General features: G+C 45.9%; 1 protein-coding gene and 1 long non-coding RNA gene across 4 annotated transcripts; one reads left to right on the top strand and one right to left on the bottom strand.

Moving 5' to 3' along the window:
- The first annotated feature begins 464 nt into the window (after positions 1 to 464).
- Positions 465 to 19,394, top strand: podn (podocan). Of its 3 annotated transcripts, XM_029146180.3 has the most exons (12): positions 475 to 612; positions 1,132 to 1,217; positions 2,319 to 2,603; positions 4,085 to 4,178; positions 7,359 to 7,423; positions 8,170 to 8,279; positions 8,362 to 8,518; positions 8,601 to 8,716; positions 9,106 to 9,319; positions 16,135 to 16,578; positions 17,380 to 17,528; positions 18,950 to 19,394. In XM_029146180.3, exons 3-12 carry the CDS (start codon positions 2,337 to 2,339, stop codon positions 19,101 to 19,103), a joined length of 1,770 nt encoding a protein of 589 aa, XP_029002013.1. In that variant the 5' UTR covers positions 475 to 612; positions 1,132 to 1,217; positions 2,319 to 2,336; the 3' UTR covers positions 19,104 to 19,394. The 3 variants fall into 3 exon arrangements, with proteins under 3 accessions (XP_029002015.1, XP_029002013.1, XP_040926157.1); XM_029146182.3 differs by lacking the exon at positions 1,132 to 1,217 and having other exon boundaries at positions 465 to 612; XM_041070223.2 differs by lacking the exons at positions 475 to 612; positions 1,132 to 1,217 and having other exon boundaries at positions 1,230 to 2,603.
- LOC129603952 (uncharacterized) lies at positions 17,308 to 21,378 on the bottom strand. The gene is made up of 2 exons (XR_008694392.1): positions 21,122 to 21,378; positions 17,308 to 20,546 (listed from the first exon to the last, which is right to left on the bottom strand). It is a non-coding gene; the product is annotated as an uncharacterized LOC129603952 (long non-coding RNA).
- Between the last annotated feature and the right edge of the window lie 1,547 nt (positions 21,379 to 22,925).

Here is a 22,925-nt window from a genome sequence, read left to right on the forward strand (position 1 = left end):
ACAGGACATTAGCTCACACTCTGGTGCTTTTTTTTGACAGGGTTCTTCTATTTTTTTACTTAGAACTTAGCACAATTTGTCTGTGTCTGGATTCCATGAAAGTACCTCAGAACTATTTAGAAACAGAGACACATTTAGTATATTTATGAACTGCATCATGTTTAACAGTAATCTATACTACAGTGAGTTTTGTTTACCTTGGAGAAGAACGTGTTTCTGTCTCTTTTACTTTTTCTGATTAGAATCTTTGTGGGTTTGGAAAGGTTTTAATGAATCTGGGCGAAACGTTACCGGACCAAGCTCCAGTACAGCACTACAACATTAAAACTAAACGACCTGCTACATTGAGGGGGTAAAAATCAGTTTAAATATAAGAAAAACAGGAATTTGTGTTTTGGCTTCCAGTCAGGTCATAGCTGTCTCTTACTCACTCCCTTCCTTTTCACTCTGGCCTATTCCCCTTCCATTTGTTCTCACTGCTTTCCCTCTCCCACTCTCACTTCTCCTCTACATCTGGAGGATATCTGCTCCCTCCCCTAGCTTCTCCCTGCCTGCTATGTGACGGCCCGTGTTTAGACTGAACATTGGACTTCAGTGTGTTTCAACAAAGGGGTAAAGTACATCAGTAGACCAGAATCGTGCATTTACAGACTTTACCACTGCATGTTTTGTGTAAGACTGAGCTTTAAGTGCCAACATCATTCATCTATGCTCAACAGTTGTGTTGTATTTTATTTGATTCAGTGTAGTTCAGCACAGTCACTCAATGATCTCAGCTGAAAAGACCTGAACAGTATATAAACAAAAAAATGCCAAGCATATCTGCCAATACAGACTGTTGTCACTTCAAGGCTTTAAATTATAAGGTAATGTTACTATGCTGCTGCATTGAAGGCTTAATATTCCCATTTGTCCCTGATGTTTGGTCTTCATATTCTAGCCAAGGTTGTCTGATTGTCAGGGTGGATATGTGGTGCTAAATATTGTTTGCACTTGGACATTTGTTGGTAGTCTGTCACTTTTGAAACAACTACAAAAGCTATTTTACATAACTTTGTTTCATCCGCACACACAGATCGGCACGTCCTAACTTTAATTTGCGTGCATGTGTATGTTTTCTTTCCAAATTAGACATTACATTCAGTGAAAACTGAAGCTTCACACTTAACAGAGAAAAGGAGCACAGACACAGAGCATCTGTATTTGTTGTTGACCTGGTGCGTAAACAATGTTTTTATTTTTTTAATTTAAAAAAATGTGTTGCACATGTCACTGCCTGGATAGTCTTGGAGGATAAATAATGTGCAGTATATTCTTACTATAAATGAAATATTGGTACTGTATGCATATCCATTTGTGATTTGTTTGTTGTGACAGCATTCTACAGCATACAGAGTTTTACTTACTGCAATCAAAGCTTCACAAAGCTACTCTGAGGAATTTGTGATAATTTCAATAAAATTTCATGAAAAAAACATGTAAAAGTGACCAGATTCCCTTTGAGAGCAAACAGCCTGCTAAGTGATGTCTAACGTAACAGCATGAGTATGTCAGCATTCTAACAAGATTAACAGCAGTGACAATATACACTTTAAAGAGTACAGTTACTTATGTGGTGTAGTTAATTGAGCTGGATCACTTAATGTCCCTGGTTTGACAGTTTATTTCCATATGTACAGTGTGATACTGTTAAACATCACCTCTTCTCCAGACATAGCTGGCTAATTTAGCTGCACTATGGGTAACAGTCTTGAACAGTCTGTAAAATCTTGCAAGGGTTTAAATTGTACAATTTGTATTACATAATGTATACTAATATGTAATGCTTGATGTCTCTGTCAAATGTGCAAAGCGTCAGATAAACTGCAGCTAAACTGGATGTGTAGACCTGCCATTTTTAAAGTAGATTTAGAAGAATTCTGCATAAAGCAAAAAATTACAGGCCTGGACCCATACTGACATATTTATTATTACATCCATCTCAGCAGCTTGCCGGTTGTTTGATATATAAACCTTAAAGTTGTTGTTGATGTCAGGGTTGTGTATGCAGTGTTTTCTCTAAAATTATGTGGAATTCACCAACCATTCACTCACCTCTTTAAAGTCTGAGCAGGCATTTAGCAAAATGATGACTGACATTAAAAGTCCAACCCCACTATTATACTTGCAAACTTGTCAATTAGGACTGTCTCAAAAACATCTAGTGCTAGGTCAGTGCCCAAAATGTGGAAGGGTTTTTTTACAAGGACTGTTCCCACAACCAAAATGCTTTGTCACCTGATACTTTTAGTTTCCGTGTGCATGTTCTTGTGTAACAGGAAATTTCAGCAGTGGACATGGTCTTTCCCAAGCATTCCACTGTGCAGGCCCTTAGTGTGATTCTTTTGGCCTGGAGTTTGGTGCGTTGCCAGTCCACTCTTGAGCAAGAGGAAGAAGAGGAGGAGGAGATAATCAGGGAGGCAAATATGACGACAAAATCTGAGCCAGTACAATGTCCTCCAGACTGCAGCTGTACAACAGAGGGAGCAGTGGACTGTGCTGGAGTTGACCTTACAGACTTTCCGGCTAAGCTGTCAGAGAAAACCAGCCAGCTCTCTCTTCAGGTGTGTATCTGTGTATACAAATGCAATTTTCCCCTCTGTCATTATTGTTATTGCCAGATCCTGTAGAGGACACTTTACAGAACGAGGAATTTGACTTGGTGTTGGCAGGTGGTGCATCTCAGCATAAAATGGTAACTTGAATAGTGCAATTAAGGATAAATTATTAAAATAAGTTATGAACAGACTATATACAGTGGAGTAAAGTGGATGAGAGGCTCAAAGTGTTCATGTCCTGGATAAGAGGGGTTGGCTACAATCCTGGCTGCCCGTCTCCGGGTCCTGGAGATATTTAGGTTGAATAAAACAAACAGCATGTAACAACATGTACTATGGAAATTCAATCAGTGTGAGCTATAGCTGACAGTGATGTTTGGGGCATTGGTGGAAGACGGAGTAAACGTGATTGGCACTTGCTGGACCTTGTTACTACATCATTTGCTTAAGTGGAAAATGTAAAAGAGAGATCAAATGTATTTATGTTTAAATTTATGTCAGCACACACCCTCCCTCACATTATATGAAAGACTACTACTAGTGCTTCTATAATAATTATGTACACTTAATCAGAAATGAAATACAAAAATTCCTGTTTGTTTTTGACAGTATTATACCCTTAGTCTTGGCCTCAGCAACAGAAGATGCATGTCAGCTGTATTTTGCTGAGTTACTGATTTGTCTATTGCAGAATATTCAATTACATTTTTACATAATAATAATAATAATAAATAATAAGTAGTTCGTTAACACATGTAACGCTCAAATAGACATTACGCCATGGCACACTGGCATTCTCATGTAATCCATTGATTTTGGTGCTACGTCATGAGGTTAGGACAAACCTGAGGAGAGGGCAGAGCACAGGATGAATTCTCAGCAAGTGGAGAAGCAAAAGCTGAACAGTGGAGGGGTTAACAATTTTCTCAATCAGAATGGAAGTTTCTGCTGTTCTGTGTTACAAAGCTGCAGGAAAGTCGCACTCCCTCAAACCTAAAGCTCAGGAGCAGTGAGGGAACAGTTGCTGCAGCTGACCAACGAACAAAGGTTTTTTTCCTAACACTGCCAAACTGACTAAACGGCATCTAGTGCCGCTGGAACTAAACGCTTACCAGGGAATGTTAAAACACACTGGCTGCTCAGACTGTGAGCTGGACAGAACAGGGGTGGATGCCTAGTGGTGGCAGGTCAATGGAGAATTGTACTTCCAATGAAGCAAACCAAGCATAGCTCTGATGGGATGGAAAAGCCAATTAGTAAGACATATAGAAAGCTAAAGCTAATCAAATAGAAAGCTGGCAGTTTAAGCCCGTTTTTTTACTTTAGATGTACTGTGATGTCCTAGTGATACTAAGCCAAAGAGATGACAGCTAGGTCACTGTCCAGGCAGCAATAGACACCTGAATTTTGCCAAGCCAGAAATTAGTTATCGGTGAATCAATCTAGGTATGATAGTATTTAATATGTATTTTTTGTCTTCACACCAGAACAACAAAATCAAGGAGATAACAGAGGAGCACATTTTCCATCTGACTCAGCTTGAGACTCTTAACCTTCAGAACAATTGGCTCACTACTGAAGGTAAACACTCTGACACACTCAACACCTGGTACAAAGCTGGCAGACAGCCAAACAACAAATTAAATACTTTCTTGGGAGACTGTTTTGGATATAGCAGGATTAAGACTTGTTTTCTCTGCACAGCTACAGTATGTGTCTTTCTTTTTAGTGTCAGTTTAAAGCAATTTTTTCTTGTACTGGGAGATTATTTAGCTTCCATACTGGTGTGTAACTAAATAAATGGATACACAGATTTACAAAGACTGTGTAACTACAGAAAATTGGATTATTGATTTCTGCATAAATTAATATTTCAAATAGATAGATTATTCTATTACATTCAGGGGTTGCTGGTATCAGCTTTAGCCAGGGCATCTATTAAAAAACTCTACACAGACACTAGACAGCTACCAGGACCCACAGACTGACCAAACATTCTTAAAAAGAAAGTATGTAAAGTTTACTATCTTAAACTAGGTCTGCTCTAAATAGGGACTGAGACCAGACCAATAGACAAGGAACAATATAATATATTTAATAATTACAGTAGCTACACTATCGCCTCCTAACCTTTGTGTAACCTTTCGTTATCGCTGTTCAAGTGGTTAAGGGCTAAATAGTCATTGTTATTATTGATACTAGCTGTGTTATGTGCAGTGGTGGGCTGTGCGTCCTACCGTACGTAGTCCTACTTAAATGAATACACCTTATAATACCGTCAGTATGATATCACAGTGAACAATCCATACAGAATCACACTTATCATTCATTTCATTTACGCTCTACTTCCGGTCATAGTTAGCTCAGCTGTTGCCAATCTGTTAATCATTGATTTGTATTTAATCACCAGTATTCACCTTGTAACTTTTTCTAGCATTCATAATCTGTCTTGTTTTTGATACCGTAACCTCCTGTCTGTACTGTTGCGATATCTGATCAGAATCAGAAAGAGCTTTATTGCTAGGTCCTGTGGAGTGCACTTAATAGAACTAGGAACTTGTCTTGGTGTTGGCACACCCAGGCAGCCATTTGCGGTGCCACGTCCCCACTGACAGTGGAAGCAAGTTGCAGTACAAAGACAATACAGAGTACACAGTACAAGTAGAAACCTTGCAATAGAATAGATAATATAGATAAGGTCGGAGAGCAGTAAGGTGTGGGGGTGAGGGAGAAGGGACAGAATAATATACAGCCAATTCTAGTACATTTTAACAATCCATAGATTCACAATCTCCTCAAGCCTGTCAGACAAGGCTGTCACCATATTCACCAAGTGTTCAGTCTGTCTGCAGATGTTATCCGTTTGTCTCTTGTCCTCCTCCGAACGGGTTGAGATCTTATTAGTCAGTCCAGCAATCCAGGTCATCCTCTCATGCATATCATCCGAACGAGCTGAGATGTTACTTCTCAGTCGCTTAATCCGGGTCATCCTCTGATGCAAATCATCCGAACGAGCTGAGATGTTACTTCTCAGTCCATCGAGCCGAATAAACATGGCCCCCACCTGTGTTTGTAACTCCACAGCAGGTGGACATGCCAATAAGCCGGCTGCAGATTTTTCAATCTTCCAATAAAGCAGGGCACCACCAAAGCCAATCGTGAGTAGCCCTGTTATCACAGTCCAAAATATGAATATATCCTTCGCATCCTTGGTGGACAGAGGCCCCAGACAACACGGGGCACCAGGAATCCCACGCGTCCCGCACGTAGCCGGAGGCAAGAGTTCCTGAGGGGCAGAGTGGCTCTCACGGAGATTCTTCCTGCTCCCTTTGTGCCTTCCCTCTGTCTGTATCCTGACAAAAAGACTGCCATTAAATCCTGAAGCTTACCTATCTGCCTCCTGTGCTGTGCATGTGGGTCAGTCATCTCACGAGCCGTGACAGTTAATTAGTCAACAAAGTTTTATTCCTCCAACAGTACAATATGTGAGTTTAAACATGTTTGTCGAATAAAATAGGCAGTCGCAATTTCATATATTTCACTATTATCACAATTTCACTAACGAGACGATAACTAGTACAGGGGATGGCCAGCATCTTTTCATAAGTTTCAGCTTTCATGAAAGGTCCATCTTGAAATAATATGGATATATACCTGTAACCATATATACAGTATCACTTGTTTCCTTTAGCCATCATAAATAGCTAATACTGGTAAGTTGATAGCTAATGGATCTCTGGGTTTAGTTCAGACATTTTGCAGTGTGTTGTATTTCAAGGCCTCAGGCTCAATCTGTCAGGATCCCTGGCAGAGCCAGCCTTTGTCTATTTTGCTCTCTTCCCAAGCCACACCCGTTATCTGGACCACTCCCACTTCCAGTCCAGTTCATTTATGCTATGTATAGTCATGTGTACCAGTTAAGTTAAGTTGTGTTTAGTTACCGTAGTGCTTCCTCTTACTCCAGCTCCGTAGCTCAACAGCTTCTGTCCCCATACAGTAATTCCACAGCTCTTAGTCCAAAGCTAGCTCCTCTCCCTTGTGTCTTAGCTCCTGTCCCTGTCTCTAGTGCCACAGATCTCTTGTTTTGCTACTGTTTTTTCCATTTTAGTTTTGAGTGTTTTTGTTTTGCCTATCTGCCTTGAATTTGTTGTACTCTGTTTTATTTCTCTTATTGAAGTAATTTACTTTCTCCAACTCTGATATTCCTCTCTGGCTTCGATGCAGTCCAAAACTGTCATTGATGACGGCTCGTGACACTATCACAGGACACGTACATGTCACATTCATTATTCAACATTCTAGCTGTCCTTGGTGTCAAGATCTGATCGTCTGTTTCAGATCATTGCATTTGCTCACTTACAGTGCACAGGAGCCTGCTCTGGTCACTCTGACGGCCCACAGCTGGATTTGTATATGTCTATATAGTGTAAACAATGAAGAAATAACAAATTGATTTAAAATTTAAAAAGGATAAATAAAAAGAAGTAGGGAAGGAAAATGATTTTGAATACAGGAAAAAGGGTGAAACAATCAAAGTAGATTAAATAGATCACATTATTGTTTTCTTTTAGGCAGTGCTTCATGAAATTTTCTGGAATGTTATGCCGCATGTGTAGTTCACTTCATTTGCCTGTTTAGAATCTGTGTAATGCGTAAAAGTAAATATACAGTAAATATGTCTTGTGATAACATAACAAATGATTTGTCCATTTAGGTTGTCTTTTTTTGGTTTCATCCATTTTTTTGGTTTTGTCTTTACAGGTCTTCAAGATGAAGGTTTTGAGATGCTTGAAAAACTGGCTTATTTATACTTGGCAAATAACAGGGTATGTACTACACAGGATTGTGTAACCTCTTTACTATCTTTCCTACACGATGGTATGGCAGGTTTATCAACTATCTTTGGGATGGCACTGGCTCAAGAGATACAGCTGTTGTCCACCAATCATAGGATTCCTGTTGTGATTACTGGCTTCCCCTTGGGCAAGACACCGAACCCTAAGTTGCCCCCGGTTTCAGCATAAGCTGTATAGCAGCTCTGTGACTGGTGCACGAATGTGTGCGTTAATGTGAATGCAATGGTAAAAGTGCTTTGAGTATCACTAAGGTAGAAAAGCGCTATGCAAGTGAAAGACCACTGTTCCACTCTGTTCTGATTCATTGACAAATTACCAGCTGACAGGGAGACGTGGAGGTTTCCTTTCATCGTGAGTTTATGCTTCCAGTGATCTCCTCCAGTATGGCTGTGCCAGCTGGTCATAGTAAAATGTTACTGACCCTGGGCACAGAGGGAGCAAAAAAAGATCTGTAGATGGTCTCATGACTACACAATGTTAAATAATCAAACTGGATATGTAAGAATACAAATAAATATAAGAATTGTGAATTTTAGAGTGAAAAGTGAAGGTGAAAATTGCACTATTTTCAGCCTTATCATATAGATTTGTCATATATTGATTAGAGAGCACTTCCCTCGGTATTAAAAAAAGATGATATTAATATTTTTGATTTTCTGGTGTCCTTTGTGCTACAGAAATTTAGTTACTGTGTTGCTCTTGTTCTTGTATTGCAGCTCACTTCAGCACCAAAGGTTTTACCACCCTCTTTGGTAAGCGCTGACTTTGCTGCCAATCAGCTTACAAAGATCTATCCTTATACATTTGGACATAAACCAAAACTAAGGTACAAATTTGTTTATTTGTGTGAAATAGTATTCCTTGCCCTAGAAGAATTCATGACGGTGCCTCTTGTCATTTCCTCCGAGGTCTGTGTACCTACATAACAACATGCTGACTGATGCAGGGCTTCCTGACAACATGTTCAAAATGTCTGACAACCTGGAAATCCTCACCATGTCAAGCAACTTTCTGCGAGTTGTGCCTAAAAGCTTTCCATCCAGCCTGTACCGTCTTCACCTGAAGGCACTTGCACCACTGAGGCACTTTCTTTGCTTTCATTCATAAATACATTATGGTTAAATAACAATCACACCTATGATTGCAGAGTAACAAGTTGGAGAAAATCCCAGCAGGAGCTTTTGACAACTTGCAAAACCTCAGAGAATTGTATCTCCAGAACAATCTTCTAAGCAACGAGGGCATGGATAATGAGACTTTCAGGTAGACGTGAATAAAAATGTTTATTGCATTATATCATTGCAATGCTACAGCACTGTTGATGTATAAAACATAGATAAAACAGAATGACAAGATTTGCAGATCTCATCAACATGTAATCAGATCTTGTAACTGATTTTTCCATTTAATGGAAAGTATTAGCACATGTTGACTTCCGACATCCTACATTAGATGTTGGTTGTGCCCTGTGATCAGTAAATTATAAATTTGTGAGATTTGCAAATCATTGTTTTTATAGATGATTTATACATTTGGTTTGATTTTGTAGTGTGAATAAGATGACAGCAGCTGTAAGTTCCCAGCAACGCAAACACAACACAAAAACATTATAGGTGATTATAACTGGTTTCCTTTTCGCTCTATTGTGGCAGCCAACTGACCAGCCTGGAGTGTCTGGACTTGTCCAATAACAACCTGACTGTCGTCCCCAAAGGTCTGCCTCGTAATCTAGTGCTTCTGCATCTTGAGAAGAACGCCATTCGCAGCATCCCAGGAGACGCTCTTACATCAGTTCGAAATCTTGAGTACCTGCTTCTTCACAATAACAAGCTCCGCTCACGTTCCATTTACCCAACTGCTTTTCAGGTTTTTTTTCTGCATTCTTCATTATAAAACAGACTTATATGGACATTTAATCTATCTATCCATTTTCAAGCGCTTTTCCGGGGCCGGTTCGCGGGGGCAGCAGTCTGAGCAAAGAGTTTCAGACTTCCCACTCCCCAGACACTTCCGTCAGCTCTTCCGGTGGGACCCCAAGGCGTTCCCAGGCCAGCCGAGAGACATAGTCTTTCCAGCATGTCCTGGGTCTTCCTACCGGTGGGACATGCCTGGACCACCTCCCCAGTGAGGCGTCCAGGAGGCATCCAAACCAGATGCCCGAGCCACAACTGAGAGGAGCCTCAACTGGCTCCTCTCGATGTAGAGGAGCAGCGACTCTACTCCGAACTCCTCACCTTATCTTTAAGGAAGCGCCCAGCCACCCTACGAAGGAAGCTTATTTCGGCCACTTGTATCCGTAATCTTGCCCTTTCGGTCATGACCCAAAGCTCACGACCATAGGTGAGGGTAGGAACGTAGATTGACTGGTAAATTGAGAGCTTCTTCTTTCGGCTCAGCTCCCTCTTCACCACGACGGACCGATACACCGACCGCATTACTACAGCCGGCGAACCGATCCGTCTGTCAATCTCACGCTCCTTCCTTTCCTCACTCAAAACCCCAAGATACTTGAACTCCTCCACTTGGGGCAGGAACTCTCCTCCAACCTGGAGAGAGCAAGCCACCTTTTTCTGGTCGAGAACCATGGCCTCAGAATGGAGGAACTGATTCTCATCCCAGCCGCGTCACACCAGCGCACGCTGAAGGTCCTGGCCCGATGAAGCCAACAGGACAATATCATCTGCAAAAAGCAGAGACGCAATCCTGTGGTCCCCAAACGAGACCCCCTCTGGCTCCTGGCTGCGCCTAGAAATTCTGTCCATAAAAATAATGAACAGAACCAGTGACAAAGGGCAGCCCTGATGAAGTCCAACATGCACCGGGAAGAGGTCTGACTTACTGCTGGCAATGTGACAAAGCTCCTGCTCTGGTTGTACAGAGACCTGGCCTTGGACGCCATACTCTCGGAGCACCCCCCACAGGATACCATGAGGGAACGCAGTCAAATGCCTACTCCAAGTCCCCAAAACACATGTAGACTGGTTGGGTTAACTCCCACAAACCCTCAAGCACCCTGTTGAGAGTATAAAGCTGGTCCAGCGTTCCACGACCAGGCCGAAAACCACATTGTTCCTCCTGTATCTGAGGTTCGACTATTGGCTGAATTCTCTTCTCCAGTACCCTGGCATAGACTTTCCTGGGGGGCTAAGAAGTGTGATCCCTCTATAGTTGGAACATACTCTCCTGTCCCCTTTTTTGTGAAGCGGGACAACCACCCCAGTTGTTCAGTCCAGAGGAACTGTACTTTCGATGTTGCAGAGGCGTGTCACCCAAGACAGCCCCACAACATCCAGAGACTTGAGGTACTCAGGTCTCTTCCACCCCCACTGCCCTGCCACCAAGGAGCTTACAAACTACCTCAGCAGACGTCGTGTCGAAGGGGTTGAGGAGATCCTCAAAGTACTCCTTCCACTGTCCGATAACATCCCCAGTAGAGGTCAACAGCTCCCCACTCAACAGAGTTGGTGAAGGACTGCTTTCCCCTCCTGAGTCGTCGATCGGTTTGCCAGAATCTCTTTGAGGCCAAATGATCGTCCTCAGCCTTGGCCTCCCCGAACTCCTCTCAGGTACCCATCAGCTGCCTCAGGAGTCCCACAGGTCAACCATACCTAATAGGACTCCTTCTTAAGCTTGATGGCGTCCCTTACCTCCGGCGTCTACCACCGGGTTCGGGGATTACCACCACGACAGGCACCGGAGACCCTGCGTCCGCAGCTCCGAACGGCCGCATTGACAATGGAGGTGGAGAACATGGTCAACTCAGACGTCTCCAACGTCCTTCGGAATCAGGTTGAAGCTCTCCCGGAGGTGTGAGTTAAAGATCCGTCTGACAGACGGTTCAGCCAGGCGTTCCCAACAGACCCTCACGATACGTTTGGGCCTGCCAAGTCGTTCCAGCCTCCTTTCCTGCCAGTGGATCCTACTCACCACCAGGTGTTGATCAGTTGACAGCTCAGCCCCGCTTTTGAGTTTCCAAAACATATGGCTAAAGTTCTGCAATCTTATAAATGATCAGCCCAGTTGCAGTTCTACTGCCTCTTGCCGTGGGCAACTCCAGAGTAGAAGAGGGTCCAGCCCGTCTCAAAGTGTTGGGTTCCAGAGCCCAGGCTGTGTGTAGAGGTGAACCCAATTATTTCTAGCCGGTACCGCTCAACCTCCTGCACAAGCTCAGGCTCCTTCTGTCACGGAACGGCAGATGAAAGGACCCACATGCACAGCACGGAGACCACAGGCAGAACGTAGGGTTAAACGGTTTATTCAGAATCACAGACAGTCCAGGTCATGCACAGTCAATCAAGGGGCTTCGGTATCGGTGGGGCAGGCGGGTTCGGATCCAGGGACAGGCAGAGATTCAGTAACCGAAGATAGCAGTTTTACAGTACCGTGAGGGAGCAGGGCGTCTCGTAGTCGGGCGGTCAGGTTCGTATTTCCAGAGCTGTCCAAGCAAAAGTACCGATCAGGGAGCAGGCGAGAATCAGGAGTCAGAAAACGGAGCAGGATCAAAACACATGAACAGGATAACTAAACGCTGGAAAGGGTAGTCTGGCATACATACGACGATCTGGCGGGGAACTGAGGAAACAGGTGGTGGTTAAATACAAGAAGTGATTACTTGATACGGAGCAGGTGTGACTAATGGGGACCGGAAGTAAAGCTGGAACCGAAAACAGAAACCGGGAGACTACCAAAATAAAGACAGGAAGTGAAAACTGGAACCCAAAACATGATGATATGACAGAAAAACAAGGTGCCTTCAAAATAAACCTGATAACAGAGCCAGAACCTGACAGTACCCCTCCCTCTAGGGCGTCTTCCACGGCGCCCACGGAAGCCCCCCCCCCCCCCTCCAAACCAGGGCGGGCGGAGGGTGGTCACAGGAGGAGGGACCGAATCCCCCCCCTCAAGGCAGACAAGCAGGGTGGGTGGAGGGAGGACTGGAGGAGGGTCAAATCAGGAGTTCATAAAACCGGAAGTAGGAAGCTCAGAGTTCATCCCCAACGGTCCCATGGGGCCCAGAAAACCCCCCCCTCTTTTGGAGGGTGGCAGCAGGGGAGTCCCAGGATCGTGGTGGGCGACGGCGGTAGAGGCCTCGCCATCGTCGTGGCAGGAGGGGGCGTTCCCCAGGCGAGCGGCCATGACGACGGCGGAGCCGAGGCGGACGGCGCCGCAGGAGGCAGCGCCACCCAAACGGCCGGAAGCGCCGAGGGCGAGGCCACCAGTCCAGCTGCCGAAGCGAGAACAGACGTGGCAACGCGGTCAGCGCCGGGCCGCCAGGAACCGATGCAGGTGCGGCCGAGCCGCCAGGAACTGATGCAGGTGCGGCCGGAGCCGAGCCGCCAGGGACCGATGCAGGTACGGCCAGAACTATGACGGGCGCAACCCCCTCCTGGAGGTCCGCCGGGACTGCGACGGGCGCGACCCCCTCCTGGAGGTCCGCCGGGACTGCGACGGGCGCGACCCCCTCCTGGAGGTCCGCCGGGACTGCGACGGGCGCGACCCCCTCCTGGAGGTCCGCCGGGACTGCGACGGGCGCGACCCCCTCCTGGAGGTCCGCCGGGACTGCGACGGGCGCGACCCCCTCCTGGAGGTCCGCCGAGACTGCGACGGGCGCGACCTCCTCCTGGAGGTGCGCGGGGACTGCAGCTGGCGCGACCTCCTCCTGGAGGTGCGCGGGGACTGCAGCTGGCGCGACCTCCTCCTGGAGGTGCGCGGGGACTGCAGCTGGCGCGACCTCCTCCTGGAGGTGCGCGGGGACTGCAGCTGGCGCGACCTCCTCCTGGAGGTGCGCGGGGACTGCAGCTGGCGCGACCTCCTCCTGGAGGTGCGCGGGGACTGCAGCTGGCGCGACCTCCTCCTGGAGGTCCGCCGGGACTGCCACCCCGAGACTGACAGGGACAGGAACGGCATCTACTTGGCCGACAGGGACAGGAACGGCATCTACTTGGCCGACAGGGACAGGAACGGCATCTACTTGGCCGACAGGGACAGGAACGGCATCTACTTGGCCGACCGGGACAGGAACGGCATCTACTTGGCCGACCGGGACAGGAACGGCATCTACTTGGCCGACAAGAACAGGAACTGGAACGGCCTCGACATGGCCGACAGGGACAGGAACTGGAACGGCCTCGACATGGCCGACAGGGACAGGAACTGGAACGGCCTCGACATGGCCGACAGGGACAGGAACTGGAACGGCCTCAACATGGCCGACAGGGACAAGAACGGCCTCGACATGGCCGACAGGGACAGGAACTGGAACGGCCTCAACATGGCCGACAGGGACAGGAACTGGAACGGCCTCAACATGGCCGACAGGGACAGGAACGGGGACTGGAACGGCCGCAACATGGCCGACAGGAACGGCCGCAACATGGCCGACAGGAACGGCCGCAACATGGCCGACAGGAACTGGGACGGCGTCCCCTCCGGAGCCGGCATGACTGCTTACAGCTGCCGAGCTCGACGGAGGAGACGTCGGGCCTGATCGGGTGTGCACAGCACCCGTTCGACAGGTGGAGTCCTCTGGCTGGGATAAGACCTGCGCGTGACTGGACCGAACTGGGACAGGAGCGTGACTGGACCGAACTGGGACAGAGCTCGACTGTACTGGGCTCGACTGTACTGGGCTCGACTGCACTGGGCTCGACTGCACTGGGCTCGACTGTACTGGGCTCGACTGTACTGGGCTCGACTGTACTGGAACCTGGACTGGGCTCGACTGGGCTGGAACCTGAACTGGGCTCGACTGGACTGGGCTCGACTGGGCTGGAACCTGGACTGGGCTCGACTGGGCTGGAACCTGGACTGGGCTCGACTGGACTGGGCTCGACTGGACGGGAACCTGGACTGGGCTCGACTGGACGGGAACCTGGACTGGGCTCGACTGGACTGGGCTCGACTGGGCTGGAACCTGGACTGGGCCCGACTGGACTGGGCTCGACTGGACGGGAACCTGGACTGGGCTCGACTGGACGGGAACCTGGACTGGGCTCGACTGAACTGGAACCGGGACTGGGCTCGACTGGGCTGAGACCTGTACTGGGCTCGACTGGGCTGAGACCTGTACTGGGCTCGACTGGGCTGAAACCTGGACTGGGCTCGACTGGGCTGAAACCTGGACTGGGCTCGACTGGGCTGAAACCTGGACTGGGCTCGACTGGGCTGAAACCTGGACTGGGCTCGACTGGACTGGAGACTGAACAGGGCTCGGCTGGACTGGAGACTGAACAGGGCTCGGCTGGACTGGAGACTGAACAGGGCTCGGCTGGACTGGAGACTGAACAGGGCTCGGCTGGACTGGAGACTGAACAGCTCGCGGCTGGACTGGAGACTGAACGGAACACGGCTGAGCTGGAGACCACGGAGACAGGGGACCGCACGAGTGCAGGAAATCCTCCCAGCGGAGCAAACGTGGGGCTGGGCAGGCTGGTGCAATCGTGACGGTCCGACGGGGCTGGGGGGAGGAAACCGAAACCATCGGCGGTGCGACCGGCGCTGGCGTGGTGCGGAGCGCGTCGCTTAGCTCATCGAACCTCGCGCACAGCCGCTCATAGAGGCGACGAACACCGGGGCGCTCTAACGCGCTGTCATCGTCCTCCAGCGTCAATATCGCCACCTCCACGGCGCTGCGCTGGTTCTCCGGGTTAATCGCCCGTCGGTAATCCTCCGCGAGGATTTGAAAATAAACGCGTAGGTCGCTGGGTAGCTCGGCGCAGGTGAACTCCATAATTCCTCGCAGGTGAAGGAGACTCGCCGCCAAAAAAAAACCAAGGAACAAAACAGTCACTGACCTGGGCGACGGCTGAGTGCTGGCTGGGTCCAAGTCTGGCCAGATCGTTCTGTCACGGAACGGCAGATGAAAGGACCCACATGCACAGCACGGAGACCACAGGCAGAACGTAGGGTTAAACGGTTTATTCAGAATCACAGACAGTCCAGGTCATGCACAGTCAATCAAGGGGCTTCGGTATCGGTGGGGCAGGCGATCCAGGGACAGGCAGAGATTCAGTAACCGAAGATAGCAGTTTTACAGTACCGTGAGGGAGCAGGGCGTCTCGTAGTCGGGCGGTCAGGTTCGTATTTCCAGAGCTGTCCAAGCAAAAGTACCGATCAGGGAGCAGGCGAGAATCAGGAGTCAGAAAACGGAGCAGGATCAAAACACATGAACAGGATAACTAAACGCTGGAAAGGGTAGTCTGGCATACATACGACGATCTGGCGGGGAACTGAGGAAACAGGTGGTGGTTAAATACAAGAAGTGATTACTTGATACGGAGCAGGTGTGACTAATGGGGACCGGAAGTAAAGCTGGAACCGAAAACAGAAACCGGGAGACTACCAAAATAAAGACAGGAAGTGGAAACTGGAACCCAAAACATGATGATATGACAGAAAAACAAGGTGCCTTCAAAATAAACCTGATAACAGAGCCAGAACCTGACACCTTCCCCCCTCAGTGACGTAACATTCCATGTCCCAATAGCCAGATTGGTTATCCAGGGATTGGATTGCCTAGGCTCCCGCCTTCGACTGCTGCCAAATCCACTATGCACCGGCCCCCTACGGCTCCTCCTGCGATGTCTCGGTCCTTGTTGGTTTTCTTTTTATAAGGGGTTCATGATTTCTGTCTTTGTACTTTAAAGTTTACTTCCTGAACCTTTTATTTGCATTCTCTCTAGGGTTTAAAAAAGCTCCATACTCTTCACATGTACAACAATTTGCTGGAGCGGATTCCCAGAGGCTTGCCACGACGAGCAAAGACCCTAATGCTGCTCCACAACCACATTTCTGAAATTGGCCGCAATGACCTGGCCTTGCTTTACAACCTGACAGAGCTCAACCTCAGCTACAACAAGCTGAGCACCTACAAAGTGCACCGTGAAGCCTTTAGGAAGCTACGTTTGCTGGAAACCTTGGACTTGTCAGGGAACAGCCTTCACTCCATGCCCCTAGGTCTTCCTCGCAGCCTGCAGGTGCTAGAAATTAAAAACAACAAACTCAGCTCTGTTCCGGATGGCGCTCTAACAGGCATGGAAAAGTTACGGAAGCTCATCTTAAGCAACAACCAACTGAAACTGAACTCAGTCTACCAGGGAGCCTGGATGGAGCTCACTGCACTCACTGTGAGTGACCAGGGGACACACAAAATTCATGCGTCTGTGTTAAGCACCAAAGCAAAAACATTGCTTGCCACCTGTACTGCTTAATTACAATTTTTAATACTCTAAGTTGCATTGTCTCAATCTGACCAATGTGTCTCAAAATGTGTCTAGTAGCAAAAAAACACATTGATAGCATCAAACGTAGTACATAGGTAAATACTGTAGCATCGAATCTGCCCCGGCACCTAAAATAAACCTGCATTGTATTCCCATTGGCTCTCAGACACATCATCTACAAGTCACTTCACACTTCAGACACAGTAACCTTTAAAGAATCAAAAGTTCTGTTTTGGCATCCCCTGCCATCATCATCTCAACTTTTAGGTCATGGCTTCAGGCTGTGGAGCTGAAGAGGTTAACAATATGTCTGGCTGTCATTGTTTCCTAACTTTTAGAATAAAAAAATAAAAAAATAAGTATTTGGATAACAATACAAATTCAGCAAAAGAAGATTGCAAAACAAGATTGTTTAGAAGCACTAATATAATAGTTACTTAGTAATATAATATAATAGTTTTAATATTCCAAAAATGTAAAACTACAGCTGCTTATTGAGTTTAACTGTATTTGGAATGTTTTTAGATAATATTAGTTTAATTTTTATGTTTTGCATCTAAAGTCACCCAATCCAAAATCATAGCACAATAGTAGTAGATAGGTAGTGATGATGTTACACCAGTATAAACCATATTTCTCTTGTTCTACAAACATTTATTCAGTACATTTGTGTATTTAAATTAATTACAGATCTTGTAATTCTAGACTCTAGACTTGTCCGGCAATCAGTTGTCACACATCCCATCTGACCTGCCTGAGGCTCTGGAGTATCTTTACCTTCAACATAACCGCATTGCTAGCGTCCCAGCTTCTTCATTTGAGGGCACACCAAACATCAAGTCCATACATCTTCGGTAAGAGATAGAAATCTTTTCTACAATTGTCAAATGTCTTTTTCTATTTCAACGAGTGCTAACATTTTGTTCACTTCCAAGTATGGCTTGCACAAGCAGTCAAAACAAAATTTAAACTTTAAACTGTGAAAATCTTGCGCAATCTTAGACACTTTCCATGAAAATTTATATTTGCCTAGTGTCAGGAATGCGGGGCTGATGGGCCCAAATGCACAGCTCTCATGTAGGGCTTTGATAAATCAAGTCTTTAATTGGTAATGGCACAAGAACAGCAGCCAGCAGGGTGGTCGGACAGGCAAAGGTCAAAAACAGTAATCCAGTTTCAGCAAAGGCACAGGACTAGGCAGGGGCAAGGTCAAAACGAGCACAAAAGAAAAGCCATGGACTTACACAAGATTGCTTGATGGCTGAACTATGGAATGACATGAACAGATGGCAAATGAGTAAGGTGAATATTGGTGCTTAAATACTGTAACTGATTACAGATAAACTACCTCTGGTGAATCACATTACTAGAAGGAAACTAAGATAGACCAGAAACAAAACAGGAAATACCAAAATAAAACCGGAAGTAGAGCAAACAAGACAGGATCTTTGACAAAAAAGATTATTTAACTACTGTACAACCCAAGAATGGGTATAAGGAAATTGTAAACTGATGCAGCTGTATCTAACAGACAGCTGCAATCTTATAAATGATCAGCCCAGAGTACATTTAAATACAGTAAAAAGCTTTGGAATTCACATCACTGATTCCCAGAAATAAACTGGTGGCACTGGAAGCTATAGATTAATTAATCTAATAATTATTTTTTTGTGTTGCAATTAACACAATTAATTAATTAATTAACTTTACAAAACATGGATGAGCTTTGGTTTGCAGAGTTCTGCAGTGTGGCATATCATCTCTCCTTCTCCTTTAACTTGTTTGTAATCAGCAAAATGCCCACTTCTATTACAGATAAGACAGGCTTATACTCACAAACCCTACAAAACCCAGCTGAAAGCAGCAGGCAGATAGCGCAGTCAGATATTGACAACACAAATACAGCAAAGGCTTTCAAAGCTTTTGTTGTATTTGTATTCAGGGGTTTTAGCGCATTTTCAACAAAGCTGATTTATACCTTGTGTTTATTGGGCTGGACCCCCTTGCAGGCTTGTGTGCTAATCAAATTGTTTATATAAGCTGCTGACTAGCATGTTTCTTTCTTTATTTTCTTTCAATGGAATCCCTGTAATGCTAATTAAGAGCTGCTGGAAGTGGAGGAGAGGTATCTTACTGTACTGATGCCTGACAGATTTGCTAAAATGCAACTCTCATTTTTGCTGTCAAGTCGAGTAATTAAACTGTGTGGATTAATGTCCATGTAGAAAATGAAAATAGCACCTATATGTAATGCTTGTCTCTATGTGATTTACAGGTTTAACCGCTTGACTGTTGACTCTGTGGACGAGAGCGCTTTCACACACTTGTCCAACTTGCAAGCGCTAGACCTTGGCACAGGAAATCTTGACCTAGAGTTAAAAACAGACTTAGAAGGTGATAAGATGATAGAGGAACAGCATGACTCATAAAATATGATCTCTGAAACTGACATTGGACTGCACTATGTCAATGACAAAGATTTTTGAATGAACCCGTGAATTCAATTGTCAGGTGTCAGCTGGGCTACAGTAAGTGGCAGACACATGGTTCTGGTGCAGGATACCGGATGAAGGAACTTTAAATTCCATTATATGGGCTGGATAATTCTACAATTCTTTATGTCTATGCTTTAATATTTGTTTTTTAAAGGTTGACTAACATATGCATTTATCATCACTATTGTGTGTTTGTGCTTCATAATAAAAAATGCATTTTCCAAAGGGGTGTGAATTTTGTGTATTATTTAAGTATTTCTGAACCAACACCAAATATTGAACATATCTTCCCTCTTTGTGCATCTACGTGTGTGTGTGTGTGTGTGTATAACGGAATAACCACTAAAGCCTGGGTCCTGGCCTGGGAGCTTGAGGGTCCTGTTCCTAGGGCTGCACTACTCTGGACAGAGATCTCAGATGTTGTTCCTGGGATCTGCTGGAGCCACTCTCCCAGCTTGGAAGTTTCAGTGTCCCATTTGGACTTCAGGAATTCCAGGACCAGAAGACACATGTGCTGTACAGGACAGGTCAGATGCGTCTCTGGAGGTCGTAACACATGGAAACAAGCTGTGATGCAGCCTGTGTGAGGGCCTCAGTTACAGCCCCCCTTCAGCAGCTAATGATAAGAGTACAGCTAAGCTGAAGTTAACACCAACAAAAGAGGGATTATTTAGAATGTCTGTAGATGTAACCTGCACTCTGTCTGGAGTGGAAATCAATCAAATACCTAAACTACACATGAGATCTCTTCCTAAAAATTTAACTGGGCATAAGTTGAAAGCAAAAATGAATGTTAAGGTGTCTTGCTGTCAGATGTTGCACAAGACAGTGAAAGAGTATGTTTTTCTTTAATAGTCTGGTACGTACAGTAATTATTATTACTTCTCTCTAATAGTCATCTTCCCTTTAAGTCCAGTGGACTTAAATCCAGTGGATGGAGCCTGACGTAGATGGGACAGTTCTAACTCCAATGCGATGAAAGACCTTTCCTGGATCCTCAGATGCAGCTCTATTGGGCCGATCACGTCTGAAGCCTCTCCTGCTGTTTCAACCAGTATCTGTGTCAGAGCACGTCTTCTCAGATGGAGCTCACTCTGCTTTTTCTCTGTCCTTGTTTTCCTTTGCTGATTGTCATAAGCAGGTGTTTGTGTCAGACACACACGCTTGTAGTGGCTGGTGAGTCTGATGAGCCCAGAACGTGATGGCTGCAGACGTTGTGGGAGTCGGTGAGGCCATGCTGTGGTCGGTGTCCTCCAGCTGCTTTGGTATCAGAGCTTCCATCCCGTTCTGGTTGTTGGTCAGGCGCTTCTTCTTCGGTTCTTCTGCTGATGGTGGGAAAGGAGTCCAGATCCGGATTTACCCTCATTGTGCTCAGTTCTGCATTAGGACAGAGAGCAGATACAATGGGAGCATTTGCTCTCGACATGATGTGTGTGTGTGTGTGTGTGTGTGTGTGTGTGTGTGTGTGTGTGTGTGTGTGTGTGTCTGTGTGTGTGTGTGTGTGTGTGTAAACAATTCTTCCCCCAGAGTTGTTATCTCTTTTTTTCCCCTTTACTCTTATTTCTCTATTGTTTCTTTCAGGGGTTTAGTTTTGATAGATTTGCTTTTTCAAATCTCATCTTTTGTATCTAATTTTTCTTTTAAGGTGCACATGTCTTTTACACTAAGTGTGTCACGAAACGGCAGAGAGAGGACCCAAATTCACCGCGCCAAGGCAGCAGACAGATGGTACAATTAAAGGGGTTTTAATACAAGAATCAAAGTCACAGACAGTCCAGGTCATACACGGGTAAGCACGGGGTAGAGGCACAGAGGGAGCAGGCGTAATCGGGTGCGGTAACAGGCGCGGGTCAATAACAGAAGACTCAGATTTACGTGTTCGAATCAGCAGGCTTAGTCAGGTCCAGTTAGCAAGCAGGATTCAACAACAGAATCAAACAGGGTTACAGTACCAGTCGGGATCAGGCGAGAATCAGCGGTCAGGCATACGAACAGGGTCGATGACAAGATGAGCGGAACGAATAATTGCTGGAACGCGCAGACAAGGATTCACTAACAACGATCTGGCGGATAACTGTGGTGACTACTGGTGCTTAAATCCGGGTGGCTGATTACTGATCTGAGACAGGTGTGTGTAATGAGGACTGGGAGTAAAGCGGAAACTAACACGATGAACAGAAACCGGAAGTCCTTCAACATAAAACAGGAAAAGGAAAGTGGGACCAAAACATAACAACATGGATGACAACTCAGACCGTTCAAAACAAAACCAAAACCTGACAAAGTGATTCTCTTTTTGAACCCATAACCAGTGTTTCCTACTCATGGAAACATGAAACGCACGAATAACCATATTTACTTTTTACTTTTAATTACTTTTAATTCTGCAAGGTTGTCTGGTGGTAAAGAGTCAAATTTTTTGCCTTTTATCGGACATCTCCGTAAAAAGGGAACCAACCTGATCTGTCGACAGAGTGTTTCTCAAAGTATTTCCTCACCGTCAGGCCCCTCTAAGACCCGGGTCCCTTGTATCTTGAAAATACTTCACTCTGCAAACACGCTTCATCTATCAGAAGCCCCCCCCCCCATCTTGCATCCCGCTGTTATGTGCTGGATTGTTTCAGGGGCATCTTTGTACAGTCTGCACCTAGGTTGCCTGGTATGGTATATCTCAGCCTCTATTGATCTGGTACTCAGAATCTGCTCCTGTGCTGCTATGATTAGTGCCTCCATGCTGTCTTTAAGTCCAGCTTTGTCCAGCCACTGGTAGGATTTGCCAGTGGTACATAGCGTGCAGGGGTTTGTCCTTTCACGAGGGTTCCTCCCCTTCCTTCCCCTCCTCTTCTGGTTTCTGCTGCCTGAGGTATTCACTAAGCATGTCATCTGTTGTATTCATGGATCCACGTATTCATGGAGCTTAGTTGTTTTATTGTGGATAGTGGCTTTGACACTCACTAATCCTCTGCCTCTTTCTTTCACTTGGCCAACAGTCTCAGTCTTGACATCAATTGCTTCCATCTCCTCTTTTGGCCAGTTTATGAGGCTAGCGGGCTACCTGATGACTGGGGGGACGTAGGTGATGATCACCCGGACTTTATTCTTCCCATTGAGCTGACTTCTCAGGACTTGCCTTACCCTTTGGAGGTACTTACTGGTTGCTGTTTTACTTGCAGCCTCTTTGTGGTTGCCATTTGCCAGTGGGATTCCAAGGTATCTGTAGCTATCCTTCACATCTGCTACTGTATCTTGCTTTCTGGTGATTCTCCTCAGTCCTGACTACCTTTCCTTTCTTTACTGCCATCCGACCACACTTATCCAGTCCAAATGAAATTCCGAAGTCTTGGCTATATATTCTGGTGGTATGTATTAGTCGAGTCGAGTCGATATCTCGTTCGCTCTTGGCATACAGCTTACTAGCACACCTAGAAAGTGTCATTTGACTCTTTCTACCTTACACATCTAGGCAGGGGGCAAATGATACACTTGCGCTAGCTGACATCCTGTGAATGGCTGCTTTTGTCATGTAAACAGGACCATCCACTTGCGTAGATACTATGGTCATGCAGGTACTATAGTCACGCAGGTACTATAGTCTGCTTTCTTCCCAAGCCAATGCTGTAACCAGAGAGCCACTAAGCCACCAGGGAGACACTTTATGTCTAAAAAACAGTGTATGTTTTACTGTTTGTAATACTCTGTGCTACTGGGAAAAAAATCAAAAGTACAATGGCAGTTTCACATCTTTCACAAATCCAT

Source organism: Betta splendens, chromosome 4, assembly GCF_900634795.4.
Source record: "Betta splendens chromosome 4, fBetSpl5.4, whole genome shotgun sequence".
Taxonomy (NCBI): Eukaryota; Metazoa; Chordata; class Actinopteri; order Anabantiformes; family Osphronemidae; genus Betta; species Betta splendens.

What these genes read in the sequence shown, in the direction of transcription:
- podn (XM_029146182.3), top strand. Translation starts at nt 2,337, where the DNA reads ATGGTCTTTCCCAAGCATTCCACTGTGCAGGCCCTTAGTGTGATTCTT. An exon ending in CCAGCCAGCTCTCTCTTCAG is followed by an intron (nt 2,604 to 4,084) that starts GTGTGTATCTGT and finishes TCTTCACACCAG; the next exon opens with AACAACAAAATCAAGGAGAT. An exon ending in TGTACCGTCTTCACCTGAAG is followed by an intron (nt 8,519 to 8,600) that starts GCACTTGCACCA and finishes CTATGATTGCAG; the next exon opens with AGTAACAAGTTGGAGAAAAT.